The 21687-nt window shown below is 35.8% G+C and overlaps 1 protein-coding gene, 1 long non-coding RNA gene and 1 other non-coding gene across 3 annotated transcripts in view; 2 read left to right on the forward strand and 1 right to left on the reverse strand.

Annotated features, from left to right (window-relative positions):
- Positions 1-20012, forward strand: part of IPO7 (importin 7) — a 57759-nt gene extending 37747 nt beyond the window's left edge. The window contains exons 10-25 of the mRNA XM_047691497.1: positions 223-322; positions 1073-1149; positions 1313-1429; positions 4388-4477; positions 4892-5057; positions 5229-5389; positions 6830-6958; positions 9273-9339; positions 9423-9548; positions 10004-10101; positions 12969-13064; positions 13746-13966; positions 14066-14271; positions 15482-15688; positions 16787-16903; positions 17727-20012. Coding sequence (XP_047547453.1) covers positions 223-322; positions 1073-1149; positions 1313-1429; positions 4388-4477; positions 4892-5057; positions 5229-5389; positions 6830-6958; positions 9273-9339; positions 9423-9548; positions 10004-10101; positions 12969-13064; positions 13746-13966; positions 14066-14271; positions 15482-15688; positions 16787-16903; positions 17727-17824 — 2076 coding nt within the window. The 3' untranslated portion in view covers positions 17825-20012. The remainder of the gene's footprint in view (positions 1-222; positions 323-1072; positions 1150-1312; positions 1430-4387; positions 4478-4891; positions 5058-5228; positions 5390-6829; positions 6959-9272; positions 9340-9422; positions 9549-10003; positions 10102-12968; positions 13065-13745; positions 13967-14065; positions 14272-15481; positions 15689-16786; positions 16904-17726) is intronic.
- On the forward strand, positions 4627-4810 carry LOC125080278 (small nucleolar RNA SNORA23). The gene has a single exon (XR_007121301.1). It is a non-coding gene; the product is annotated as a small nucleolar RNA SNORA23 (small nucleolar RNA).
- On the reverse strand, positions 6031-16639 carry LOC125078596 (uncharacterized). The gene is made up of 3 exons (XR_007120924.1): positions 16535-16639; positions 15806-15810; positions 6031-6070 (listed from the first exon to the last, which is right to left on the reverse strand). It is a non-coding gene; the product is annotated as an uncharacterized LOC125078596 (long non-coding RNA).
- Positions 20013-21687: the final 1675 nt, after the last annotated feature.

The raw sequence follows: 21687 nt of genomic DNA on the forward strand, positions 1-21687 counted from the left end.
TATTTGTTACACAAAATACTATGTACCTTAATAGTTAGTTGATCTGAGAATCATTACTAAAGTTTAGTATTAAGGTTTAAAATACATATTATTGGGGAAAAAATTAAAAAAATATATAGATAGATACATTATTGGGTTGCTTTTGTTTCAGCACTTAACCAAAATTAAAGTTTTAAATTTAAAGACTGACCTAAGGTTACTTCCTTAACTTTTAAATTTCAGGGCATTATCCAAGATGTTATTTTTCCATTGATGTGCTATACAGATGCTGATGAAGAACTTTGGCAAGAAGACCCTTATGAATATATACGCATGAAGTTTGGTAAATTTTCACCTTCTTAGAAACAAAATATGTCAGTAGCTAAGTTTGTATGTAGTATTCATAATGGTATCTTAAGGCCGCTCCTTTGGTACTGAAAGATCCTTGTTGTTTTAATGTAATTTATCAATTTTTTAGACTTTTGGGGGTGTGTTCACTAGTTATGGCATTTAATAATGACAGTCTTCATTTTTAGCAGACACTGATAGTAGTGTTAATAAGTTACAATTATTGGATGTGCTTTTGGCACATGCTAAAACTTAGAAATTCAAGATTACACCTTAACACTAAGTTTCAAAACTATACTGTTGGATCCTTTGTGAGTTTTGATATGTATGGGAATTGAGAAGACATATATTGGAAGCTGGAATCACGTGGAATCTCTGCATGGAACTAAAGGATTGTAATTTGACTAATGTTGAATATTAGTCCTTCGTACCAAAATCTTTTGTATTTGTAGTAAATTGTACTATTGTGGCCATATTGTGAAAATTCTCATGGTAGTTGGTTTTATATGAAAGATAATGATCCTTAAGAGAAATTAATGGATTAAAATTTAATTTGTACTGAAGAGACATGAAATTAGGCTGTTGCAAAATTATATAGGAATCTGGTTTCCTCTTTATACCTAGCATGAACATTCAGCATAATTTTAAGGTCTTACTTTTACAGAGCATCATTTGTAAATTACTTGAAAATGTTGAAGAAATTGAAATTACTGGTTTTCGTATTAATTTTAAATTTATTCTCCAGATGTGTTTGAAGATTTCATTTCTCCTACCACTGCTGCCCAGACACTCTTGTTTACAGCTTGTAGCAAGAGGAAAGAGGTGGGTTATTTAATATAGAGAAGTTTTGTTTTAATATTTAAAATCTGTTCAGATATACACTAAGCTTTTAACGTTAGCCATGTAAGTCATTTTGTCTTTTTTTATTGTTGTTAAGGATTGTTAGGAAATTGAATAAAGTGTTAACTTCTCTTTTTTAATCTAGGTACTGCAAAAGACAATGGGATTTTGCTACCAGATTCTTACAGAACCAAATGCTGATCCTCGAAAAAAAGATGGAGCCCTGCATATGATTGGCTCTTTAGCTGAAATACTTCTGAAGGTATTTCTTCTTTTGTGTACAGGTAGTTTAATAACAGTTTTATTGAGGTACAGTTCACATACTGTACTGTTTGCCCATTAAAGCGAGTAATTCAGTGGTTTTTATTATAGTCACAGAGTTATACAATCATCAACCCCGAAAGAAACTATTCGCAGTTAATTTCCATTTTCTTCCAAACTTCTCAGCCCTGGGCTACCCCCAATCTACTTTTCATCTCTATGGATTTGTCCATTTTGGACATTTCATGTAAAGGGAATGCTATGTAACATGTGCTTCGTGGGAAATGGCTTTTTTCACTTGGCACAATATTTTCAAAGTTCATCCGTGTTGTGGCATATGTCAGTACTTCATTCCTTTTTGTTGCCAAATAATATTCCATTGTATCATATACCACATTTTATTTATGCATTCATCAGTTGGTGTACACTTTCACTGTTTCCAATTTTTGGCTGTTTTGAATACTAAAGCTGATCATTATGCACACATGTTTGTGTGGACATAATATTTTCACTTCCCTTGGGACACATACCTAGGAGTCAAATTGCTGTCATATTTTGAGAAACTGACAGACTGTTTTCCAAAGTGGCTGTTATCATTTTATATTTTTTACCAGCCCTGTATGAGGGTTCCAGTTGTCCTCACCAACAATTAATACCTTTTTATTGTAGCCGTCCTAGTTGGTGTCAAACAATACCTCATTGTGGTTTTGATTTACATTTCTCTGATGAATAATGATACAGTGAATCTTTTTATGTGCATATTGGCTATTGTATATCTTCTTTGGAGAAATGTATATTAAAATCCTTTGTCTATTTTTTTAGCTGGGTATTTGTCCTTTCATTGTTGAATTGTTAAGAGTTCTTTGTATATTCTAAATATTAGACCTTTTTCATATATATCGTTTGCAAGTATTTTGTGGGTTATCATTTCACTTTATGATGTCCTTTGAAGTAGAAGTTTTGATAAGATTCTGAAATTATGTCCAGTTTATGTTTTCTTTTGCTGCTTGTGCTTAAGGTACTCCTTTTGGATGATTTGTTTTATATTTATGTTGTAAGATAATTATGAAGTGTTTGTGCCTTCAAAAAATTTATCTCTAAAGAAATTTATAAACATGAATGAATCCATTCATAGCCTAGGAATGTCATGCTTTTGTGACATAAATTTCTATAAAGAATGACCCTGGATTAGATTTATATTTAGGAACCTCAACCTAATTGTACACATTGTGTCTGACTTCATAAATGCGATCTGAAATTTATTTTGCTTAAAAGTTAATAAATGGTAACCAAAGTGTAAGTGAATATTTAGTCACAATCATTTAACTCCCAGGAACCTTGTTCCATATCACCATGAGTTTGTAGGTATGTTTTGTTTATATTTTAGTTTTTTTATACCTGTCCACCCATCCTTTTGTTAGCTTATAAGTTAAAGACAGTGTTTATTTGTTACATGGCAGGCTGGGACTCTTCAGTGAGTTCTCTTGGCAAGTTCAGATTTTTCTGTTTTAACTTTCTATTTTTAAGTAATTTTAGACTTACAGAAAAATGGCAAAAATAGTTTTTCATTACTCTTCATCCACCTTCCCTTAATGTTAGCATCTAAGATAGCCATATTGCAATTCTCAAAATCAGGAAATTAATGTTGATAGCCTACTAGTCACTAATCTTACAGTCCCCTTTCACATTGTGCAAGGTTTCCCACTAATGTCCTTTATGGGCCATGATTTAGTCCAGGATCCCACATTGTATTTAGTTCCTATGTCTCAGTCTTCAGTTTTTCAAGCATTTATTTTTAGATTTGATATAATATGCAATTCCAGGATTTCTTCTTCTTTTTTTTTTAAAGACTTTACTTATTTATTTGACACAAAGAGAGAGATCACAAGTAGGCAGAGAGGCAGGCAGAGAGAGAGGAGGGTAAGCAGCCTCCCCGCTGAGCAGAGAACCCGATACGGGGTTCGTTCCCAGGATCCTGAGATCGTGACCTGAGCTGAAGGCAGAGGCTTTACCCGCTGAGCCACCCAGGTGCCCCTAGGATTTCTTTTTAAAAGCTTGTTACCACTTAGAAAAGACTCTAAAGATTCATGAGAATATCTTTTTTTTTTCCTTAACCATGCATTTTTTAAAACTTAAAAATTTATTTATTTAATTAATTTTTTTAAAAAGATTTTTTTTATTTATTTGACAGATCACAAGTAGGCAGAGAGGCAGGCAGAGAGAGAGGAAGGGAAGCAGGCTCCCTGCTGAGCAGAGAGCCTGATGGGGGGCTTAGTCCCAGGACCCCGGGATCATGACCTGAGCCAAAGGCAGGGGCTTCAACCCACTGAGCCATCCAGGCGCCCCAGAAATGTTTTTTATTTTTTAAAGATTTTATTTATTTGAGAGAGAGTGAGAGTGCATAAGCACAGGTTGGGAGGGGGAATAAGAGAGGGAGAAGCAAACTTCCCCCTTCCCCAGCAGGACACCCAACATGGGGCACGATCCCCAGACCCTGAGATCATGACCTGAGCTGAAGGCAGATGCTTAACCAAGTGAGCCACTGAGGTACCCTGAGAATATCTTTTTAGATAACCAGATAATTACTTTGTAAGCAGGGTCTTTTCTCAAACTGTGTTGTATTCATTTAGAACTTTTTCAGTGAGGCTTTTTTCATTATAATAGTTTTATAAGGTAAGGAATAAAATTAACCACACTCCCATTACTCAAACATGATTGCTGTTAAGTTTTAGTATAAAAACTTTCTAAGCAAATGAGGTAAAAAGATTAAAGAAAAGGTATTCAGTGTTTTTTGATGGTGAAGTTTGAGAATGAGAAAATTAGATATGGATCCTGAGGTAGAAAGAATTAGAATAAATGTGTTTTGACATAGTTATTTTTAACATTTGTGTATTTATTTGGCATTTGAGTTTATTATATTTGGAATTCTTTGAAAAATAATTGTTGTTTATATTTACAGAAAAAGATCTACAAAGATCAGATGGAATACATGTTGCAGAATCATGTATTCCCTCTCTTCAGCAGTGAACTAGGCTATATGAGAGCGAGGGTATGTTTTCATCCTTATTCACTTACATATTTATGTTTTGTAATGAATGACTGTTTATGTGGACTTTTATGTGGAGCCTTTTTAATGCTCACCTTAATAAAAGCCTTATTTCCTTTTAGACCTCTGTTTCATGTAAATATTAAATGGCTGCTGTAATGTGTGCATAGTTTTCATCTGTGTCTGATAGCAGTGTCTGTTTGTGTTTTGCATTCAGACCTTGCTATCCACACAAATGTCATGCAGCCAAAGAATAATTTGGGATCATAGTACTGGTCTAGTGTTGTGTCTCTGGGCATATCTACCACTGGCCAGCCTCCAGATTCCCACACAGAACTTTTGGAATAGACATACTGTAGCTTGGGGCATTTTAAGGATAGGATATCTATAGTAACTCACTGCATTTTTTAATAAAAGGCTTGCTGGGTCCTTCACTATTTTTGTGAAGTAAAGTTCAAAAGTGACCAGAACCTGCAAACGGCCTTAGAGCTGACAAGAAGATGTCTGATTGATGATAGGGAAATGCCCGTGAAAGTGGAAGCTGCCATTGCACTTCAGGTGTTGATCAGCAATCAAGAAAAAGGTAAAAGGATTTATATCTCAAAAATAGTGAAGTGTTTTTACAAATAATTTAAAAAGGCATAATCCTAGAAACTTGACACATTTTCTTCCCCTTTATGGGAAAGTATCTATTATTTGATATATGTTATATCAGGTTTTAGGAGATTTTGGCCAAATTTTTTTTCTCTTACAGCTAAAGAGTATATTACACCATTCATCAGACCTGTAATGCAAGCTCTTCTTCATATAATAAGAGAAACAGAAAATGATGATCTTACCAATGTAATTCAGAAAATGATCTGCGAGTATAGTGAAGAAGTTACTCCTATTGCAGTAGAAATGACACAGCATTTGGTATGTTATTTGAACCAATCATATATTCAGTACTTAATCTTTTATTAAGTATTTTCATAGAGCTTACTGTATATCAGGTACTGTTTTAAGCCTTATATCTATTTAATTCATACATTTAGCTCATTTAATTCTATATAAAGAATATATTTTTTAGGGGCTCCTGGGTGGCTCAGTGGGTTAAGCCGCTGCCTTCAGCTCAGGTCATGATCCCAGGGTCCTGGGATCGAGTCCCGCATTGGGCTCTCTGCTCAGCAGGGAGCCTGCTTCCATTCCTCTCTCTCTGCCTGCCTCTCTGCCTACTTGTGATCTCTGTCTGTCAAATAAATAAATAAAATCTTTAAAAATATATATATATTTTTTATATTTATATATTTATATATAAAATATATTTGTATATTTTAAAATATAAAATATATTTGTATATGAATATACTGAGAGAAAATGTGAGCTCTAAAAAGAGCCCTTCAGGTACCCCAGGTAGTTTTTCTTTTCTTTTTCTTTTTTTTTTTTTTTTAAGATTTTTATTTATTTGACAGAGAGAGAGCACAAGCAGGGGGAGTGGGAGAGGGAGAAGCAGACCTCCCGCCTAGCAGGGAGCCCAATGCGGGCCTCGATCCAAGGACCCTGGGATCATGACCCCAGCCAAAGACAGATGCTTAACAACTGAGCCACCCAGGCGCCCTTGTTGTTGTTGTTTTTGTTTTTTAATGAAATTTATAAACAGTAGTTACTCACTAGTTGGCCTTTGTTTACTATACATAGCCCCAAACTTTTGAGAATTAACAATGTAAATTGTTTAAGGGTAATAGAAAGAATGAACATGCCCTAACAATTACCATTCATAATCCCAGTACAGTGATTTATTTGATGCAGTTTATATTTTTGCTGAGTATTGAGGTTTCGGGAATCTAGGTCTTGGTATCTGCTGTGGATTTAAGCAAAAGCAGAGTTTTGTGAAAACCTGATTTTGAAATGGGGAAGGATATTTGAATAACTGTAGCAGCATTCATTAAGTATGTATATTGCATTTATAATAAGCTGGTTATTAGGACTCCATCCTTTACTTCTCAGAAGTTTGAAAACAATTTTGTGACAAAAAGACTTGATTAATATACCTATATTTGGGCATTGTCAAATGTTAGCCAGTAATATTAATAAGAATATTGGTAATATTAAGCAATTTCTATGCCTTGCCTCACTTAAGCCTCAAAGTATCTCGATGATAAAGTTCTCAAATGAAATGTCAGGAAACAGGTCAAGTAACTTAAGGTCATCTAGTAAGTGGTAGTACCTTCTGATTGTAGAGCCCAGACTCTTAATCAGTGGTAACATTGATTGGTTTTGCTGTTTCTGTGAGAACATTTTAAAAATTAAGTTTTAGACGAAAATGTGTTTATACTGCTATAACGGCAAGCCTAAATTATATTCTCTTGACTCTAGGCAATGACATTTAATCAGGTAATCCAGACTGGGCCAGATGAAGAAGGAAGTGATGACAAAGCAGTTACTGCTATGGGAATTCTGAATACCATCGACACACTTCTTAGTGTAGTTGAAGATCATAAAGAGGTAAAATGATTCAGTGTTATAAGGTTTTGATCCAGGTAATGATCCAAGTTTTAGGGAATTTAAAGCCATTTTTCAGCAATAGTTCTAATGTATTTTTTGAAGGCTCTGGCTTATCTAAATTCTCTGGTTATCTTTGACATGCATCCTGACTGTTCCATCTTTTAACTAGTTCCCTTTTTTAAGGAAAAGATTGGTATCTTACAAATATTTTAGATTCTTTAGTATTAGAAGGAATAGGAAGGGGAGGTATTTGTATTACCGTATCTTTACTTCAAGGCTTTGGATTTTGGCAGCCTCTTAGGTTACCTGTCTCAGATCCAGATCCAGTAGTGTGGTGATTCCTAGGAAAACCTTTCTAGTTCCTAGTTTTCCCATTTTATTTTATTTTTTTAGGATTTTTACTTATTTATTTGACAGAGATCACAAGTAGGCAGAGAGGCAGGCAGGGGTGGGGGAGTGGGAAGCAGGCTTCCTGCTGAGCACAGGGCCTGATCCCAGGACCCTGGGATCACGACCTGAGCCGAAGGCAGAGGCCTAACCCACTGAGCCACCCAGGCGCCCTGTTTTTTTCTTTTGAAAGGGGAGGTCAGAGGAAGAGAATCTTATGCAGACTCCATGCCCAGCGCAGAGCCCATTGCAGGGCTCAATCTCAAAACCCTGAGATTATTTATTTATTTATTTATTTATTAAGATTGATTTATTTATTTGAGAGAAATTACAAGTGGAGGGAAGGGGCAGAGGGAGAAGCATATGGGCTTTGGTCTCAGGACTCCAGGATTATTACCTGAGCCTAAGGCAAACGTTTAACTGATTGAGCCACCCAGGCATCTTTCTAGTTTTGTTTTTATTTTTTAATTTAAAAAAATTTTTCTTAATGATGGTAAACTACACATAACATAAAATTTACCATCTTAACCATTTTCAAAGTATAGTCGAGTGGCATTAAGTATACATTGTTGTGCTACCATTACTATCGTCTTTATAGTTTCTCTTATAGTTGTCTATTTTTTTTTAAATATTTTATTTATTTGACAGACAGAGATCATAAGTAGGCAGAGAGGCAGAGAGAGAGGAGGAAGCAGGTTCCCCTTGGAGCAGAGAGCCCGATGTGGGGCTTGATCCCAAGACCCTAGGATCATGACCTGAGCTGAAGGCAGAGGCCTTAACCCACTGAGCCACCCAGGTGCCCCATCTTACGGTTGTCTTTAAAGAGAATTGTAATCATGAATTTTTAAAAATGGAGTAATTTATGACGTTCAAAAAGGACAAAGAACAGAAAACTGTAACCAATACCCTTTAGCTACCACCTAAATTTATTAGATTTTAACATTTTATAGTATATCCCTTAGACTTTATTTCCATTAAGAACAACAATTTCAGGTAGATGTAATTGAAGCCCTTGGAGGACCTCTTCCTAATCTCATTTCCCTGCTTCTTTCCCTTAGAAGTAACCAGTGTCCTGAATTTGGTGTTTATAATTCCAATGCAGATATTTATATCCATAAATTGTAATTCCATGTTATCTTCAAATTGCCTTTTGCAACCAGAGATTTTTGGTAAACTATTTATATTCTGCATTATAATTGAAGATAGGAAGAAGCCATGAGGAATTCTATAGCTGTGTCTGGTTAACAAAACAGATGTTACTATATTTGAAGAGTTGAAAATGTTTTAAGTATATGTAATTGAAATGGATGTCCTGGTTCTGTATCCAGTTAGTAAATTTTATTTTGTCTCCCCTCTTTACTTTTTAAACATTCTCATGGCTTCCAGAGATTTGGGATCTGATTGAGGATCGTACTGACAGTTAAAGAGGAATTTGTGTTTTTGGTTTTGGAGTGTGGTTCACCGTAGCTAACAATTATGTGAATAGAGGTGACTTAAGAATTAGTGAGAGTGGTAAAAATAATGCCTTCTTTCAAATAATTTTTCTGTAAGCTATTGAGAGTGACTCTTCAGTTACATCAGGGCTGAGTTGATCTATATTTAAACACAAAAAGGTCTGTAATCTATCCGCAGAATGATTTGGCTCCGTATTTTCATAATTATATTTTCCCAAGATACTGTTTTTTCCTTTACTTTTTAGGTAAACTGTGCAAGTGATTTTTTTTGTGTGTTTCATTATAATGGTATTTTACTAAATTTCAATTCCACATTGACCCACAATTTTATAATGAGTCACTTCAAACAAAGATTTAAAATGATTTAAGATACTGACTTTGTATTTTAATAAGCAGTGAATTGCATTATACATTATTTATTAATTAATTCACTGGTGTGCTACAGTTACATCCACTTTTTTCTTCTCTTTTAGATAACCCAGCAGCTTGAGGGAATCTGCTTACAGGTCATTGGAACTGTTTTACAGCAGCATGTCTTAGGTATATACCTTTACTTATGCTTAGAATTTCCTGCTTTTTCATATCAGCAAGCATTGTCCTAATGACTCCATACTCTCTTTCAGAATTCTATGAAGAGATCTTCTCTTTAGCACATAGTTTGACGTGTCAGCAAGTGTCTCCACAAATGTGGCAGTTGCTACCTCTAGTATTTGAGGTTTTTCAGCAAGATGGCTTTGATTACTTTACAGGTAAGACAAGTAAACATAGAAATACTGATGATTTCCCCGTTTTGATTTATTTTTAGTATATCACTTGAACATACGCTTTTGAATATTCTAAGGCTTCTTTATTTACAAGTCTTCACTTGTAGTTAATGCTCAAAGATGATAACATTGATTTCCATTATATATTTTGATTTAGTTATCCTTTTAGATTTGTTTTCTTCAACACATTTTCTCAGCATCCTGCTCCTGTCAGTCTTTTTGTACAATATATAATAATACTCCTTGCATTACACACACACACACACACACCCTCTTTCTCTCTCTCTCTCTCTCTTACAGACCAAACAATCGCATATTTGCTTTCTTTTTCTAAGGATATTTTTCAGAAACAGCATTTGTATTAGTAAAGATATTTGACTTATATTACTTTTTATGTTTTTAACTCATTTTTAATATTTTTATGCTTTTTGTTAATACAGATATGATGCCTCTGCTCCATAATTACGTAACAGTTGATACAGACACACTTCTCTCTGATACCAAGTATCTTGAAATGATATATAGTATGTGTAAGAAGGTAGGTCATTTTTTAGTTAATATAAGGATATATGTATGAGGCTGGTGCTGTGATAAGTATGAAATTGTGAAGAGTCACATGACACATTATAGTGAACACTATATGGGTCTGACAGAATAAGGGCTTTAAAAGTTATAAACTAGAAGACTGATTCCTACATGATACAATAATGGCTTTGACGAGTATTTGTCTTCTGTCTGCCCTGATTTTTTTTTTTTTTTAAGATTTTATTTACTTCAGAGAGGGCGGACACAAAAGGGGCAGAGGGAGCAGCATACTTCCCACAGAGCAGGGAGCCTGACATGGGACTCAGTCTCAGGACCCTGGGATCGTGGCCTTAGCTGCAGGCAGACACTTAACCCACCGAACCACCCAGGTTCCCCTGTCTGGCCTGACATTTTATTGGAGTTATAAATGTTTTTATGTTTAGAGTGCCTGGAGCTTACCTTGGCCTAATTCTTTGCTAGCCTTTGAATCAGAAGAAGGAAAGAACAAGAATTTATTTGAGAGATATTTGAAAGGATCAGAAATAAAGATGTTTTGTTTTAAGATTTTATTTATTTATTTGAGAGAGATGGTGAGAGAGGGAATACAAGCAGGAGAAGCAGGAGAGGGAGAAACAGGCTTCCTGCCAAGCAGGGAGCCCAATATGGGGCTCCATCCCAGGACCCTGGGATCATGACCTAAGCCGAAGGCAGACACTTGAAGACTGAGTCACCCAGGCCCCCCTAAAGATGTTTTATAAAGAAAATTCTTGAAAGATACAGGTTTATGAAGGCTTTACAGTGATTATTTAGTAAATGGCAAAATTGTAAAAACCAAGGGTTTACTTAAAGTCAAAATTACTGGGGCACCTGGGTGGCTCAGTGGGTTAAAGCCTCTCTGCCTTTGGCTCAGGTCATGATCCCAGGGTCCTGGGATCAAGCCCCACATCGGGCTCTCTGCTCACTGGGGAGCCTGCTTCCTCGGCTCTCTCTCTCTGCCTGCCTCTCTGCCTACTTGTGATCTGTCTGTCAAATAAATAAATAAAAATCTTAAAAAAAAAAAAAGTCAAAAGTACTGTGCCGTTTCTTGGAAAACTACAAGTAAATGTATGCCAAATGTTTTGTGTGTTGTTTTGTTTTGTTTATTAATGATTTTCTTACACAAGAGATAGGGGATACAGTTGTTGAATTGGGGTCCTTCAGTATCAAAGTCAGTATAATTGGGTTTGCATTTCTAACAGTGCTAAGAGACAGCTAGCTGTTTAACAACAGGCATTTTAGGGGCGCTTGGGTGGCTCAGTCAGTTAAGTGTCTGCCGTCAGTTCAGGACATGATCCCAGGGTCCTGGGATTGAGCCCCAAGTCTTCAGGCTCCCTGCTCAGTAAGGAGCCTGCTTTTCCCTCTGCTCCCCACTTGTGCTCTCTCTCTCTTGTGCGCTCACTTGCTCTCTATCTCAAATAAATAAATAAAATTGTAAAAACAAAACAAAAACATCAGGCATTTTATTTATTTATTTATTTATTTATTTTTAAAGTTTTTTTTTTTTTTTTTTTTTGGTCAGAGAGAGAGGGAGAGAGAGCGAGCACAGGCGGACAGAATGGCAGGCAGAGGCAGAGGGAGAAGCAGGCTCCCCGCCAAGCAAGGAGCCCGATGTGGGACTCGATCCCAGGACGCTGGGATCATGACCTGAGCCGAAGGCAGCTGCTTAACCAACTGAGCCACCCAGGCATCCCACATCAGGCATTTTAAAAATGATTTTGGGGGTGCCTGGGTGGCTCAGTCATTAAACGTCTGCCTTTGGCTTGGATCATGGGATTGAGCCCTGCATCAGGCTCCCTGCTCAGCAGGAGGCCTGCTTCTCCCTCTCTCACTCCCCCCGTTTGTGGTCTCTCTCTCACTGTCTCTGTCAAATAAATAAATAAAATCTTTAAAAAAAAAAAAATGATTTGCTCCATGGAATTTTTTTTTTTTTTTTTAAAGATTTTATTTATTTGAGAGAGAGAGAGAGACAGAGTGAGAGAGCATGAGAGGAGAGGTCAGAGGGAGAAGCGGACTGCCCATGGAGCTGGGAGCCCGATGTGGGACTCGATCCCGGGACTCCAGGATCATGACCTGAGCCGAAGGCAGTTGCTTAACCAACTGAGCCACCCAGGCGCCCAGCTCCATGGAATTTTTAGAGGGGTTTGTCTTCATTGATATCTTTTCTTTCTGAACACCTAGTCACAAAATAATCATCTGGTGTACTATTCATTATTTATTGTCAATTATACAGTTAATGTTAATACTCTGGGAACAGTGATATCTATCTGTACCAAATCCTTTCTTTTCTAGAAGTTACTCCTAACACTTGAGAGTTCTCTAAGTAGCAAGTCAAGTCCATGTTTTTTATTTCTTGTTTGGGAATAGCATTTGCCATCAACAAGCTGCTGCTGCTTCCTCCTCTCCCAGTCCAGTGACACTATTTTTTTATTTTATGAGACTTGTGTAAAGAAATGTCTTTCCTAGCAATGTCAGCTTATTATTATTACTTATTTTTTTGTACTTCTTTACATAGCCTAATATCCCTGAGAAAGGTAGGGTGCTTTAGCTATGATGGTTGTATGAGAAGATAGTGATTTTCAACATGCTGTAGTCCAGAATGGCACTACAAGGGAGGTGATTTGATTATGTAGACTAAGGTGTGGGATTGCTGAGATACAGCCAACCAGTAACTCCAGATCCTCACAGTTGCTTTAGATTCCTGTCTGTATAATGAATATTGTAATCATTTATATTAATTAGAGTATCTTAAAAACTCCAGAGACTATAGACGGAGGACAGATATTCTCTGATTTAAAGGTTTCATGATGCCTTATTGCAGTTTTTTGTTTCTGTGTTGATCAGGTTCTTACAGGAGTTGCAGGAGAAGATGCAGAGTGTCATGCAGCAAAATTGTTAGAGGTCATTATTCTACAATGCAAAGGGCGTGGCATTGACCAGGTCAGTGAGGCTAACTATTTATGATTCCCATTTGAGGCTTCATAGAATCTTTCCCTCCACTTTTTTTTCTTTTGGGACAGTTGTGTATTTTGTGTATTATTGTTTATTACGACACTAGATAACACTTTTTAATTATTGGTTTAAAATTTAACCAATATATAATGATCATGTGTTTAAATATGTATGAAAACATGACTGACAAGTTTTATGGCTGTTTGTTATCATGCATGGTAAGATTTATAGTTGGCTGTGGGCGTATTGTTTGCCACATTATCACTTTACAGTAAGATTTAGTTGTTAAATTTCCATGATACAGTTTCCAGCTTTACTGATATATTTGAAATACAACATCATATAAGTTGAAGGTGTATGTATATATGTATGTATATATGTATATGTATATATCAATTCATATGTATATAGTGTGTAGTGATTACTACAGTAAGATTAGCCAATAAGAATACTGTGAATCCAGCTGGCTATCATGATGAGGCTCTGATAGCCTGATGAAGACTTGTCTTCTCTAAAGTTAGATTTCTCAGTGAGTGCCTCAATAGTAAAAACTATTAGGTCATCTAATGAAGACAAAAAGAGGTTAGTTGAGGCAACAGTTAATATGGGTAGGATGGTTAGACTGCTGTCACTTAAGGTTTTGGAATATTTTGCTGTCTTTCTTTATAGTGCATTCCCTTATTTGTGGAAGCAGCTTTAGAGAGACTGACAAGAGAGGTGAAGACGAGTGAACTTCGGACAATGTGCCTGCAAGTTGCCATTGCAGCTTTGTATTATAATCCACACCTGCTTCTCAACACCTTAGAAAATCTTCGCTTCCCTAATAATGTTGAACCAGTTACAAATCATTTTATTACGCAGTGGCTTAATGATGTAGATTGTTTCTTGGGGTAAGTGACACATGTTGGATCTTTGTTTATTTAACTTTGTGAGAAACTCTGCTTATTAAAAAAAAAAGAAGAAAATCTTTATTTTATTTTATTTTTTAGGCTTCATGACAGAAAGATGTGTGTTCTGGGCCTTTGTGCTCTTATTGATATGGAACAAATACCACAAGTTTTAAATCAGGTTTCTGGACAGATTTTGCCAGCTTTTATCCTTTTATTTAATGGATTAAAAAGAGCATATGCCTGCCATGCAGAACACGAGAATGACAGTGATGATGATGATGAAGCTGAAGATGATGATGAAACTGGTAAGGGATTTGTGGTGGAAGAAGCCAAACTTACCTAGTTAGAAATCAGTGGACTTTTTTTTTTGACCCTTCTAAAGAAATGTGGAATCATACCCAAATGCTTTCATGTTTGTTCATTCGTAGAGAGACTACCTTATCTTCCTGCTAGAGGATAAGGTCTGTGAAGGCAGGAACTTGGGCTAGGTCTCCTGACATGTAAAGCAGTTCTAGCCATTTATGGTTTTTGCTGTTGGCAAACATCTATCATTTATTAGTGCTAAAACCTGAGTATACCTGCACCATAAAACTAATTTGATTAGAGGTTGGCTAATATATTCCTTCTTCTAGACACCAGACTATAAGAGTATAAATTGATAGAATGTTGGTTAAGAGAAATTATTGTAATGGTTTCAGAATAAGATAGGTATTGCCATTTTTGTCTTTTATCATTCACCAACTTGACCTTTTAAATAAAAACTCACAAAAAGTGTTCTACGGATATAACATAAACTATATTATTTTAGGGGCGCCTGGGTGGCTTAGTGGTTTAAGCCACTGCCTTCAGCTCAGGTCATGATCTCAGGGTCCTGGGATTGAGCCTCGCGTCAGGCTCTCTGCTCAGCAGGGAGCCTGCTTCCCCCTGTCTCTCTGCCTGCCTCTCTGCCTACTTGTGATCTCTCTCTGTGTCAAATGAATAAATAAAATCTTAAAAAAAACCAACTATATTATTTTACTCTTGGTGTTTGGTTTGGTATATACCATAAGGCCCAGAGCACAAGTGCTAAATCTCATATTATGTAATCCTTTTTCAAACCTCTGATATTAGGAATTGTGGTTGGGTTTCTTGGATTTCTATGATATTTTTTTATTCTATTTATTCCCAAATATTGTATTTATTTAACTGTTTATTTGAAAGAGAGCACGAGAGCAGGAGTAGGAGGAGTAAAAGGTAGGGCAGAAAGAATCTCAAACAGATTTTACGCTCAGCGAACCCTAGCTTGGATCTTGATCTCATGACCTGAGCCGATCATGACCTGAGCCAAAAGCAAGAGTCAGATGGTTAACTAACTGCACCAACTAGGTGCTCCGCAGAATATTGTATTTAAACACCAGTTTCTGGAACTTGAATTTATTTAGTTGTGATTTGTAATTTACTAACTGTGATCAGTGTCAGTTTGTTGAGTAAGAGAATACTTCATTGTTAACAAATGTACCTATTTATGACTTACAGAGGAACTGGGGAGTGATGAAGATGATATTGATGAAGATGGGCAAGAATATTTGGAGATTTTGGCTAAGCAGGCAGGTGAGGATGGAGATGATGAAGATTGGGAAGAGGATGATGCTGAGGAGACTGCTCTGGAAGGCTATTCCACAATCATCGATGATGAAGATAACCCTGTTGATGAGTATCAGATATTTAAAGCTATATTTCAAAGTAAGTCGACTTATGTAAGATATGTAATTCAGATAGCTCTGTATGATCCATTTCTCTGCACTTGTCTGTTCCTATTTGTGTCTGTCACTTAAAGAAGGGATTTCAGGTATATCAAACCCAAACTTGACTTGATTGATTGAGGGGATTGGTAGCTGAAGTATCCAAAGTTACTACTGTTGCCATAGAGTTGTAGAGCATTTCCTTATTTTATTATTTTACTTCTATTTAAGTTATCATATTGAAACATGCACATTATAGGAAAGTAGTACATTTCAAAATTTATACAATGACAATTCCTCTTTCCCACTTCTGATTTCTTTCAGCTTTCTCCAGAAGTATGCACTCTTGTATCTGTTTGTTGTGTGTTTATGTATGTATATCTTTATTTTCCCCTCCAGCTAAAACCACAGTTAACTTTCTGAGAAGTTGACCATTTTTAATATTAGTGGTCTTAGAATCCCTTTTTTTCCTGTAATACATTGTAGGTGCCTTTGCCATCCTTTACTTGGACTTAAACAAAATATAACATCTCTGTTCTGTCCAACTTAAGAAATTAAAATTGGCATTATATTTGAAATACCTTTTCTCCACAGAGTTATAACTCTACTATCATTCCTATGTATTATGAGAACTTTGATGTGGAATAAATTCTCTGATAACCAAGGCATTAGTCTTCCAAACCCATGACAAACCGATTATGATGCAAGGTACAGAAACACAAAGGAATGGTTTCTGAGCTACATGGCAGGCATCAAGAATTGATTGGGTGCCATGAATTACTGGCTTGTTTTTGTCTGTGACTTTGTATTTTATATATTTATATACATGTTTTATAGACTTATATACATGATTTCTTATTTGCTGGAAATACGAAGTATGATAATGATAAGATTTTTTTGTAGCATAAAGCCAAACCAGAATTTTTTTGTTTCACAAATAACTTAAAGTAACTTAAATTACTTCTGGGAAAATATAAAGTAGATCAGAATTTCAGAACTGGAGGTGAAGTAGAAGGAACATATTACAAAGGAAATGCCAGGCCTTTCATATTATTGCCCTTTTCCCCCTCTTTTTTTTTTTTTTTTTTTTTTTTGATAGCTATACAAAATCGTAATCCTGTGTGGTATCAGGCTTTGACTCACGGTCTTAATGAAGAACAAAGAAAACAGTTACAGGATATAGCAACTCTGGCTGATCAAAGAAGAGCAGCCCATGGTATGTCAATTGACCACAACCCCTCTTTAATGCAATTGATGAGTTAATACAGCTTTAACACTTTATATTAAATGATTTAAAATTGTATAAATCTACAGTTGTTGCAGGTTATCGGAATTACGAAAGAATGAAATGTAGAAATGAGTTTTGTTTTTGGCCATAGTTGACTGATTTTAAGTGTAGTTTCATTGTGCAATAGCTTTGATAAAGTTGCTTAAGCTCTTGGTGATGGCTTGATAGTAGAAAATTCTATTAAAAGTATAAAAAAATTTAGGTTATGAAAACTGCATTTTCTTAGAAATATTAAAGAAATCCCAGACATCATGACATCTTACCATCTTTAAACATTTCAGTATGCATTTTAGGAAAGGACATTTTAGATAATACACAGCCTAACAATTTTCTGTAGGTCTTAATACTATTAGTCAAATTAGTATTCAAAAAAGTATCCTCCTTACAAGGAAGGCACAAATTTCTAAGGCATTTTATATTTAGATTCATTAGCTGTTCTTCCCTTTGTTGAAGACTGAGTTCTGATTCAGTATTTGACTCAGAAGGGTGTATTTAAAGATTTCTTTTTACCATCAGGAAGTGAAAGTTGGCTAAGAAGTCTACTGCATATAACATGAGGGTTTATCTTCTCTATAATGTATGTCTTCCCCTCTCTTAATCCTATACCAGAGAAGGAGGGAGAGGACAACTTTGGAACTTTCTGTTTATTAAGTGGGTTAAGCTTTTGTTAATGTCTTATCAATTCCTTCTGTTCTCCAAAGTAGTAAAGATGATTAAATATTCTTAAACTTTCACTTACTTGTTTTTTTAGAATCCAAAATGATTGAGAAGCATGGAGGATACAAATTCAGTGCTCCAGTTGTGCCAAGTTCTTTCAATTTTGGAGGTCCGGCACCAGGGATGAATTGAGTTATCACTTTCTTTCCTGCTGTGTGATTGTAGTGAAGAGCTTGTGTTCCTCCTAGTAGCGGTTCCAGAACTGGTTCATGTTATCTACTCTAAACTAATTGATCAATAGATGGACAAAAAAACCCAGGAGGTGGGACCTGATCATGCAACTTGGCACTGAAAAAGAAACCAGAGGGATTTTGGGGGGGAGGGTGGTAATTTGGGGGTGGTATTTTCTTTATTTTTTGAAGAAAGTAAGATTCTGACTGAAAGTTCAAGTGACACTGTGGAAATCTGAAACGAGGGGATGTCATGAAGGCAGCTTTTCTTTTTCTGAGGAAAAAATAGGCATGGGCTACAGGACTACTTAAAATGTCTCATTTACAGTATAAGCTCAAAGGTAGATATAATTTTTACACCTATGAGTATTTGTCCGATTTCTGTCTCTTCCTCACCATTGGGTATCTATTCTTTATATGTAAATAAGATAAGGTAATCGATAGCCTTATTCAATCTTCATCATTTTCATTCATCAAAGATTGTTCCTATGTAGATTATTGGACATTTATTGTAGCACTACATAACTGATTAAAAAAAAAATCTGTAAATGAATTAGCACTTTCATATTGAAACAAGCCTGCTAGCCTATGTATAAAATAGCAAAATGTTTGCTGTTTATAAAAAGAAGGGATGTAATGGGGTGGGGGGCAGGGTAATTTCAAGTTATTAATTTAAAAATGAAATAGCAATTTTGTACCTGGTGACTTTGTGGTGCACTCACCTCTGATAGTGACTTGAATTCGGTATGTTAAAAGGGGTTAGTGATATTTCATTGCTGCTAAAAATGGCAACTCCCTCTGTGTCCTGTTTTTTCTTAAAGCTCTCAGTGTACAAGTGGAGACTTGGATACAAGACCTTACTGTATCAAATAAGAAAGGTGATATTTGAAGCATGTAAATTGGATATAAAGTTCTACTCTTAAAGAGTTGATCAAAGAGTATGGCTAAACATCTATATATGCAATCTATTAAAAGAACTTAATTCGGCTATTATGTCTTGATTTGATTGCATTTTTTTCCTAATTATAAAACTTTTCCCTCATTGGCCTGTTTTTATTCTGTACCTAGAAGAGTGCAAAATGCACACTTTTAAAATTTAACACCTGCTCATATTCCCCTACCCCCTTCTTCCTTACCCCTCTTGTTGATTGTGGTATCTTTTCTTAAATAGCTAGGCTGAAGGCACACGGTTCCCTCCAAAAACCACTATTGATACCACTGCAAAAACAAGCCAGCAACAAAGACAATGTGGAGAGGTTGGCTTGCTTCCCTCTCTCCTAACTGCATGTTGAAAAATAAGCCTTTATTGATCTTAAACATCTGTCAGATGAGTCATACATTGGGTTATTTTTTTATATACATGTATACACACAATATTTCAAATTGAAAGCAACATCTCAATGGATTCAAAACTATTAAATGCTGTTGTCTATAACAGACTAGGAAATTTATAACTGTAAAAATGAAACAAATGCACATATTGATATTTAAAATGCATAATGAAGAAAACCCATTGGTGTTGTGTTTTTCTTGTATGCCAATAATTAAGCCACTACTATTGGCACTGTTTGGTTTTCTATTTTAACACTGAAGGAGTGAAAGTATTTCCTATATTTATGAATTTACTATGAAAATCTTGGCAAAAAAAAAAAAAAAATTGTCTGTCTAAAATGTGTGGGTGAAAACTGTTAATCAAGTGTGTTTCTACTTTTTTTCCCCCAAGTTGGACACCATCTGTATACCCTAGGTTGCTTAAGGGGATTTCACTATTATATAAAATCAATAAAATTAAAATGGAGTAGTTGTATATATGCAACATTGTGTACAGAGGGGATATATTGAATAGTATTAAACATTTTCGTCTTCCTTTACCTTTTATCCCTTAATATCTAGTCTACTTTTTTAAACTTCAGACTTCAATGCTCTTTGAATTGATAATTCCAATTTTCACATTGTTATTGGAAAACCATATCTAATAAAGGTTTTAGTTATTCCCATGCACAGTATGAAAGTTCTCATTTGCTGAGCTTTTATTCTAAGAAAATGTACTGGTATGTCTTTGAGAAAAGTTTTATTGTCTCCTCTGTCATACAATCCAAACTAATCTCCATTTATAGATTGTAATTGAAATTAAAGACCTTTAAATTATATTAGTTTTCAAGTGTTAGTTTCTAATGTATCAAATATATATATCAGTTATTTACAGTATTCCCTTAAATTTAACATCAAATTATAGTATCTTACAGATTATGCACCTTGATATTTGTCAGTGCTTCTGAATAAGGGTGTAGGACTTTGGATGAGTATTTACAGACTTGTAATGGGTTGCATGTAGATATTATTTAATATACAGTCTTTCCCACAGTTTCACTAACCTGTAACTTATTTAATTTATAGAGGTTAATTCTGATTTTGTTTGGGTTTCAATTTTTGTTTTGTCAAATGACTGACAGCGTAGAATCTTCACTTTTTGTTAAACTTAAGCCGTCTATTTTTTTTCCAAAATCTATTCGTTGATCACTATTAAAGGAAGTTATTAATCTGTTTCTCTCCAGGTAATAAAATGGTGATTGCTAAGCTACACACCTTATCAAGATAGTGACTGCTGTGCTCTCCTCTGGAAGAGACCAGAGTGTAGAGCTGGGGTGGCCAGACCACAGCCTTACGATTGTATGCTTCTGTTCAGCCCTAGATGTAGGCCCTGAAGCAAGCATGAAGAAAAAGTCATTAAGAACTGTATTAATATGACTAAACTATGTCTTTGGGAAGATCTAACACAATGCCTTAAGCATAGTAGGCGCTCCATAAGTGTTTGTAAAATGAATGGCCTAAAATTACATTAAAACATCCATCACAAGAATGTCAGTTCTGTTTTATATCATTTAAGTTTTGGTGAAGATATCTGTGACTTTTTTTTTTTTTTTAAGCATTCCTGAATTCTGCGTTTTACCTTTGATGAGGTTGGCCACTCTTATAGTAGCACTTTGCTGAATGTGGTTCTTAAAAAGGGAAACTAGGTGTTTAGCTAGAAATCCAGGATTTTATTAATATGTAAGGAAAAAATGTCTTTTAAATAACTTTTTTGTGAAGTAACAGACACACCCTTCCACGTTTGTTTGTTTTCGATTTTATTTATTTTGACAGAGATCACAAGTAGGCAGAGAGGCAGGATGGGGGGGTGGGGAGTAGGCTCTCTGCTGAGCAGAGCCTGATGCGGAGCTTTATCGGACCCTGAGATCATGCCCTGAGCGGTAGGCAGAGGCTTAACCCACTGGGCCACCTAGGCACCCTTCCAGGTTTTTTAAAGCATAGGTGACCTTTTATGTATGTCTGGATTCTGCTTTCATGTGTAGATTGAAATTTTGTCAGTTATACTCAGTTTGGATCCTGTATTTAAATGCTTCCCATCGGGACGCCTGGGTGGCTCAGTTGGTTGAGCAGCTGCCTTCGGCTCAGGTCATGATCCCAGCGTCCTGGGATCGAGTCCCACATCGGGCTCCTTGCTTGGCGGGGAGCCTGCTTCTCCCTCTGCCTCTGCCTGCCATTCTGTCCGCCTGTGCTCGCTCTCTCTCCCTCTCTCTCTGACAAATAAATTAAAAAAATCTTTAAATAAATGCTTCCCATCTGAGTCTTAAAGATTTTTTTTTTAATCCTTTAATAAACTCAAACTAGAAGTACAAGGGAACTCCTCAAACTGAAAAATGGCATTACCAAAAGCCTAAAGCTAACGGCTGTAATGAGAAACTAAAATTTTACCTGGCGCTGCGATCAAGAACCAGACAAGCAGGTTCCTTGTTGCCACTTATATACAGCATTGTACATATA

Source organism: Lutra lutra, chromosome 10 (genome assembly GCF_902655055.1).
Source record: "Lutra lutra chromosome 10, mLutLut1.2, whole genome shotgun sequence".
NCBI classification, from domain to species: domain Eukaryota; kingdom Metazoa; phylum Chordata; class Mammalia; order Carnivora; family Mustelidae; genus Lutra; species Lutra lutra.